Source organism: Ochotona princeps, chromosome 4 (assembly GCF_030435755.1).
Source record: "Ochotona princeps isolate mOchPri1 chromosome 4, mOchPri1.hap1, whole genome shotgun sequence".
NCBI lineage: Eukaryota > Metazoa > Chordata > Mammalia > Lagomorpha > Ochotonidae > Ochotona > Ochotona princeps.
Window position 1 is genome coordinate 8293369 of NC_080835.1, and position 7855 is coordinate 8301223.

General features: G+C 40.3%; 1 protein-coding gene across 1 annotated transcript; it reads left to right on the top strand.

Moving 5' to 3' along the window:
- Window positions 1–891: 891 nt before the first annotated feature.
- On the top strand, window positions 892–7216 carry LOC131479966 (PAX3- and PAX7-binding protein 1-like). Its single transcript, XM_058662239.1, is given in 2 exon segments — window positions 892–967; window positions 6111–7216. Coding segments are annotated over 2 exon segments (1182 nt in total).
- Window positions 7217–7855: the final 639 nt, after the last annotated feature.

The following is a 7855-nucleotide window of genomic DNA, read 5'->3' on the forward strand; positions in this document are numbered from 1 at the left end:
GGGTGTTATGGGGAGTCACGTCAGCTAGGCTGCAGCTCCCACTGGTAAGCCCATCTTTGACTGGAAGTAGAGATGCATACTATATTGTATCCTCACATCTGGATATGTTAGTCTACATTTCACAGCAACTGAACATCCCCTCAAATGAAAAGCCATAATACAAGATCAACAATAGAAAGAAAAATAGAAATTTACAATGCCATGAAGTTAAATGACATTTTACTAGATATGACAGCCTCCATTACACAGCTACTATACATCCCCTTAAATAAAAAGACACAAAATAAAATCAACGACAAGAAGAAAAAAGAAATTAACAACACCATGAAATGAAATAACATGCTACTACATCACTGACGTGCAGCTGAAGAAATAAAAATCAAGAACCTTCTTGAAGAAAATGATGCTACTGTATGATATATGAGTCATTGAAGAATTTAATGAGAAGAAATTGTTTTGAAGAGATGAAACTAACAGAAAACATCAAAACCCATGTGATATGGTTTCTGCTGGTTTTTGTTGGTTGTGACACAACCTGCCCGGTTCATCGCACTGCCCATCTGGGATCTGCTGCTCTGTCTCTGCTCCTGGTCAAATCAAATGGACCAGCAGGACAAACAGTTCTCTGTCTGGGTTCACCTCCCAAGCTCCCAGTGAAAGTCCCTTCCCACCTGGTTGCTGGTGGAGTTCCAGCTGCTGGTGGAGTTCAGATCACTGTTAGCTGAATGCTGCTGGAGTATCAGTCACTGCAACACCGCGCTATTGTGTCCACTGCTTTCCTGTGTCTGTCAGTCTCCAAGTACCCCTCTGCTGTTGTTCTGTCCCCTCCTATTTCCGGGAATGTGTCCTCTCTGCTTCATCCTGATTAAATGTTTCTCCATCTGTTTAAACATGTCCTTACCCTATTATGCCATCTTGATTATCCAGGTGCGCAGTGTCAACATTCTCAACCACTGGTGTGATAAAGGTATAAATCAAAGTTTTACAGGATTGTATTTACACCAGTATAGATATGCACAGATGTTTCTTCTTTTATCTTTCTTGTGTTTTTTTATTAATTGTTTCGCATTATGTGACAGTTTCATAGGCTCTGGAAATACCCCCCCACACCCTTTCCCTCCCCCTCCCTGGTGGATTCCTCCACCTTGATACAGCATTACAGTTCAAATTCAATCAAGATGCTTTCCTTGCAAACATATACCAAGCATAGAGTCCAGCTACTTATTGTCCAGATGGGTTGAACAGTTTCTTGGGGAGACCATTTCTGATCCAAAGTTAGAGCTGGTATAATATCATCACAGTCAATTAAGAGTCCCAATATAACATCAACAGCAATTTGCAACATTATGGAATTGACATGGTTTTGAGTAACCAGTATGTTAAAAAAAAAAAAAAAAGCAAGTTCTTAACCACAACCTATGATTAGCTCATTGACATTTCAATTTTAGTTTACATACAGGACCGGACTGGCTGCTATATACCTTAAAATGGCTATAAGGTACCATTCAGCTGTCTCTGTCTATTTCATTTTAGTATTTAACCATTTGTTGTGTTGAAGTATAATTTTGCTGTTCTTGGCAGATTTTAGGATAATCTAGACTGGCTTGTAACTCTAACAAGACATTTGTCGACATTTAAGGTGCAGAACATTTTAGGGGGGGGTGTGCAGGAAAATCCTCAACACCATGGTGAGGAGTGACTAATCTTTGTGTCCCACCCAGCAAGGCATGAGCCAATCCACACCAGCTCTTTCCTGTCAAATTCAAAGCTCTACTTCTTTCTGTTGTTTGTCTATTTATTTTAGGTTTTTTTAGTTTGTATGATTGTTTGTTTGCAGTGAGGGGTTTTCGAAGTGATCCCGATGGTCACTGCGAGGGAGGGCGGGGATCCAGAGGTGGAGCCAGGCTCGGACCAGAGAAAGCTCTCCTCCCTGATCCCGAAGGACATTTATTGTTCTTCTGTGTCTGCGGACCGCTCAGGGCTTCTGGTTGTCTTTCCGATGACGTTGGTTTCTGCACGGTAGTGTTTGGACGTCCTCCGTCCCCTGTGGAAGCTTCGGTTGGGGTTGGGTGACCTCAGAGTACTCGGCCTCCGAGGGCATCCAATTCCCTGTGGCCTCCTTGGCAGTTGGGATATAGTCCTTGTTGCTCGTATTAATAGTTTGTGGTGAAGGTCTGGGAGTCTTCATGGTTGGGATCCAAGCCTCCTCCTTACCACCTGCTCCACTCTGGAGTGCCCCCCTGCTCCACGCACATGACCTCCTGTTAAGAGGTTGTCAGGATCGCACCCGATTCCCCCCTCATGCATTGGTGTAGTAGTTTTATTGTTGTTTAGTGCCGCTTTGAGTCTATTGCCTATGAATTACCAGATTTGACCTTGATAGGCTATATTGTACTTTTTTTTCTCACTCTTTTTATGGTCCTGAAAGACTTCCCTGCACTCCCTCCCCATCACGGATTAACATAGCGTATTGAGGGTATAGTAGGTTTTACAGTTTTTCAATGTAGATCTTAAATATTCTGACATTAATTGTTGGTTTATAGATTATATCGCATTATCTTATCGCATTGGATACAGGTTGGTAGAGATTGCACTAATATTACAATATACAGGTACTATCTGCCAAGTTGTCATCTTTTCATCTCAGATTAAGGCAAACATGTGGTATTTAACCTTTTGGGATTGGTTCATTTCTCTTAGCATGATGGATTCCAGTCGGGCCCATTTGGCCACAAAGAAATGCATTTCTTTTTTTTTAATAGCTGAGTAGTATTCCATAGAGTAGATGAACCATAGCTTTCTTATCCAGTCTTCTATTGATGGGTATTTTGGTTGCTTCCAGGTTTTTGCGATTGTAGATTGTGCTGCTATGAACATAGGCGTGCATGTTGATTTCTTGTGTAGGAGATGTTTTGGATATATCCCTCGGAGTGCTATTGCTGGATCATACGGTATGTTGATTTTCAGTTGTTTGAGTATTTGCCAAACTGATTCCCATAGAGGCTGTACAAGTCTGCAGTCCCACCAGCAGTGGAGAAGGGTTCCCTTTTCCCCACATCCTCACCAGCAAGTGTTGGTGGTATTATGTATGTGTGCCGTCCTTACTGGAGTTAGATGGTACCTCATTGTTGTCTTAATTTGGATTTCCCTTATTGCCAGGGAACTTGAGCATTTTTTCATATGCTTGTTTGCCATTTGGGTTTGTTCTTTTGTGAAATGTCTGCCCATTTCCCGTGCCCATTTCTTGAGCAGTTTGTTTGTTCTGGTGTTTTGGTTTCTCTGGAGATCTTTGTATATTCTGGAGATCAGCCCTCTGTCTCCTATGTAGTGTGCAAATATCTTCTCCCATTCTGTAGGTTGTTTTTTTACTTTGTTGATTGTTTCTCTAGCTGTACAGAAGCTTCTTAGTTTGATGAGGTCCCAGTTGTTTGTTTTGGTCTCGATTTCTACTGCTTTTGGAGTCTTTTTTAGGAAGTGAGGGCCTACCCTTAAGTGTTGCAGTGTGTTTCCACATTTTCTTCCAAAAGTTTGAAGGTTTCTGGATGTAGGTTTAGGTCTTTTATCCATTTAGATTTGATCTTGGTGTATGGTGAGAGATGTGGGTCTATCTTTTGGTTTCTACAGGCTATCAACCAGTTGTCCCAACAGCATTTATTGAACAGACCTTTACATTTGCCTGGGTTGTTGCCTGTCTTTTTGTCAAAGATTAATTGACTGTATCTGTGTGGGTTTCCATATGTTGTTTCTATTCTGCTCCATTGATTTTCCTCTCTATCTTTGTGCCCGTACCAGGCTGTTTTGATAACCACTGCCCTATAGTATGTCCATAGATCCGGTACGGTGATTCCCCCTGTTAAGTTCCTGTTCTTCAGAGTGGTTCTGGCTATTCGTGGTTTTTTGTGTTTCCAGATGAATCTGTGTATCATTTTTTCCAGTTCGATGAAGAATGCTGTGGGTAATTTGATTGGGATTGCATTGAATGTATATATTGCTTTTGGTAGTATAGACATTTTGATGATATTAATTTTGCCTATCCAGGAGCATGGGATGTTTCTCCATCTTTTGAGGTCTTGTTCTATTTGTTTTTTGAGTGTTTTGTAATTTTCTTCATAAAGGTCTTCTACACTTTTGGTTAAATTTATTCCAAGATATTTCATGCTTTTCTCTGTTATTTTGAATGGTAGCTTGTTGGTTAGATCTTCTTCCATCTTGCGGCCGTTTGCATACACTATGGCTGTTGATTTTTGTTCATTTATCTTGTATCCTGCCACTCTGCCAAATTCTTGTATGAGTTCTAGGAGTCTTTGTATTGAGTTTTTTGGTTCTTCTATGTAAAAGAATCATGTCGTCTGAGAATAATGAAAGCTTGACTTCTTCATTTCCAATTTGCATTCCTTTGATTTCTTTGTCTTGTCTTATGGCTTCTGCAAGTACCTCTAGGACTATATTGAATAGTAGTGGTGATAGTGGGCAGCCTTGTCTTGTTCCAGATCTCAGTGGGAAGGGATCCAGTTTTTCCCCATTTAGTATGATGCTGGCATTGGGTTTTTCCTATATTGCTTTGATTATATTGTGGATTGTTCCTTCTATCCCCACCCTGGTTAGGGTTTTTAACATGAAGTCGTGTTGAATTTTGTTGAAGGCTTTTTCTGCATCTATTGATACTATTATATAGTTTTTGTTTTTCAGTTTTTGGATGTGATGTATCACATTTATGGATTTCCTTATGTTGAACCATCCCTGCATTCCCTGGATGAAACCTACTTGGTCTGGTTGGATGATCTGTCTGATGTTTTTTTGTATTCTATTGGCTAGAATTTTGTTGAGAATCTTAGCGTCAACATTCATCAGGGAGATCGGTCTGTAGTTTTCCTTCTCTGTTAATTCTCTGTTCAGTTTGGGGATTAAGGTTATATTGGCTTCATAGAATGAGTTTGGAAGGGTTGCTTCCTTTTCTATTGTTTTGAAGAGCTTGTAGAGGATTGGGGTTAGCTCTGGTTGCAATGTTTTGTAGAATTCTGCAGTAAAACCATCTGGGCCTGGGCTTTTCTTTGTTGGGAGCTCTTTAATCACTGATTCTATCTCTGATTCGGTAATGGGTTTATTCAGGTCTTCTGTTGCTTCTGGGGTGAGTTTTGGTAAGTGGTGGGAGTCTAGGAATCTTTCCATTTCCATGTGGTCTTCTGATTTGTTGGCGTATAATTCTTTGTAATAATTTCTAATTATTTCCTTTTTTTCGAATATAATGTTTTCTGTATTAAAACAAGAATCAGTATTTTACAGCTTAAGAAACTTTACATATATACAAAATTTATACACTGGGAATGGTATTAAAAGAAACAGGCTTTTCAGTCTCACAGATCTATTTTCCTTCGATCAAAGATTTAAATTCTTTCACATTGTGGTCACTTGTAACAGTCATAGCATGATCCAAAGCTCGAACACTTACAAGAAGTTTTATTATCTGTTTTATGTTTTCTCTTGCATTTCTTTTCTCCACATCAGAGCACCCCATACCGTTTCTATAAATTGTATCTGCTAGGTGTACAAGGTATCGACAAAAATTTTCTAATTGAGAAATAGTTCTTTCTCCTTTCAGATTCATGAACCACTGCTTGGGGAAGCAGTTAATTACATTTTGGGCTTTTTTGATGCTGTCATCGCCATATTCTGAATTCTGAAAAGCCATAAGAATGTATCTATTCAATAGACCATCTATTGATAACTCCTGAAGAGTTTTATTGGAGAAAATGCCGTACCACTGAAGGAAATTTCCTAACAGCTTAACTGAAGACCAAAACTGTCGTTGGAAAAACAAGTAAGGCCCCGAATTTTTATTTTCTAAGACATTTTTGGGATACAAAGGCATAAACACATCGTCATCTAAAGTTCTTCTCATTCGCAATAAAAGTGCCTTTAGGAATACCTGTGTATTTTTATTTTCTGCATTTACTACTGAAGGATATCCATTTATTAACTTTAGTGTAATTCCAACCATTCTTGAAGTCTGTGTTGTAGAAAAAGGGCCCCACATATTCTCAGCTATCACTGTCAGCTTAGGAAGAATCACCTTCTCCACAATGGTAGGTAGCAGTGCAACATCCACATAGGCATTGAGGGGAGTGATGATGACGCTTTGGTAACAGGCGAGCAAGATGAAGAGCTCAGCAGATGGGAGCAGGAGCAGATAAGAAAAGGAATTAATATCCCGCAGGTCCAAGCAAGTCAGCCCACGGAAGTGAATATGTACTACCAGAACTCTTACCAGACAATGCCTTATGGCTCATCCTATGGCATTCCTTACAATTACACGACCTATGGATCGTCGGATGCCAAATCTCAAAAAACAGATAATACAGTCCCTTTCAAAACTCCCAGTAATGAGATGACTCCCGTTACTATTGATTTGGTAAAGAAACAGCTTAAAGACAGGTTGGACTCCATGAAAGAGCTGCACAAAGCAAATTGGCAGCAGCACGAGAGACACCTGCAGAGCCGAGTGGACTCCACCAGGGCCATTGAGAGATTGGAAGGGTCTTCTGGGGGTATTGGTGAACGGTATAAATTTTTGCAAGAAATGCGAGGGTATGTCCAAGACTTGCTTGAGTGTTTCAGTGAAAAGGTGCCACTGATTAATGAACTTGAATCAGCAATTCATCAGCTGTACAAACAGCGAGCTTCCCGCCTTGTCCAAAGACGACAAGATGATATTAAAGATGAATCTTCGGAGTTTTCAAACCATTCAAATAAAGCTCTGATGGCACCAAATCTTGACTCCTTTGGTCGTGATCGGGCACTGTACCAAGAACATGCAAAACGTCGGATTGCAGAGCGAGAGGCCAGGAGGACTCGTCCGCGGCAAGCCCGAGAGCAAACTGGGAAGATGGCTGATCACCTTGAAGGCCTTTCGAGTGATGACGAAGAAACATCCACAGATATTACTAATTTCAACCTGGAAAAAGATCGAATATCCAAAGAGTCCAGCAAGATTTTTGAAGGTGTCCTTGAGAGTTTCTCCTCCATCGACTGTATTAAGTCGCAGTTCGAAGCATGGCGTTCAAAATAGTACACTTCCTACAAAGATGCTTACATTGGCCTTTGCCTGCCCAAGTTGTTCAACCCGCTCATACGGCTGCAGCTGCTCAACTGGACTCCTCTGGAGGCAAAATGTCGTGACTTTGAGAATATGCTGTGGTTTGAGTCTTTGTTGTTCTAATTATTTCCTTAATTGTAGTAGTGTCTGTTGTTATGTTGCCTTTTTCATCTTTGATGCTGCTAATTCTTGCTTTGTCTTGATTTTTCTTTGTCCATTGGGCCAGTGGAGTATCTATTTTGTTTATCCTCTCAAAGAACCAGCTTTTTGATTCATTTATTTTCTGAATGGTTTTTTTAACTTCTTTCTCATTTAGTTCTTGTCTTGTTTTGATAATTTCTTGTTTCCTCTTGTTTGTGGGGTCCTTCTGCTGCTGCTTTTCCAGTTCCTGGAGGTGTGTGCTTAGCTCCTGCATTTGTTGCCTTTCTTGGGCTTTGACATGCTCGCTAATTGCAATAAACTTACCATGTAACACTGCTTTGGCAGTGTCCCATAAGTTTTGGACTTTTGTATCTGGGTTTTTGTTGGTTTCCATAAATTTTTTGATCTCGTCTTTAATTTCTTCTCTGACCCATTGTTCGTTTAATAGCATATTGTTCAGCCTCCAGGAGTTTACGTGTTTCCTGGGACATTTTGAGTTGTTGATTTCCAGTTTCACTCCGTGATGGTCTGAGAAGGTACATGGTATGATTCTGATATTTTTGTAGTTAGTTAAACTTGCTTTGTGTCCTATTATGTGGTCTATCCTGGAGAAGGTGCCAT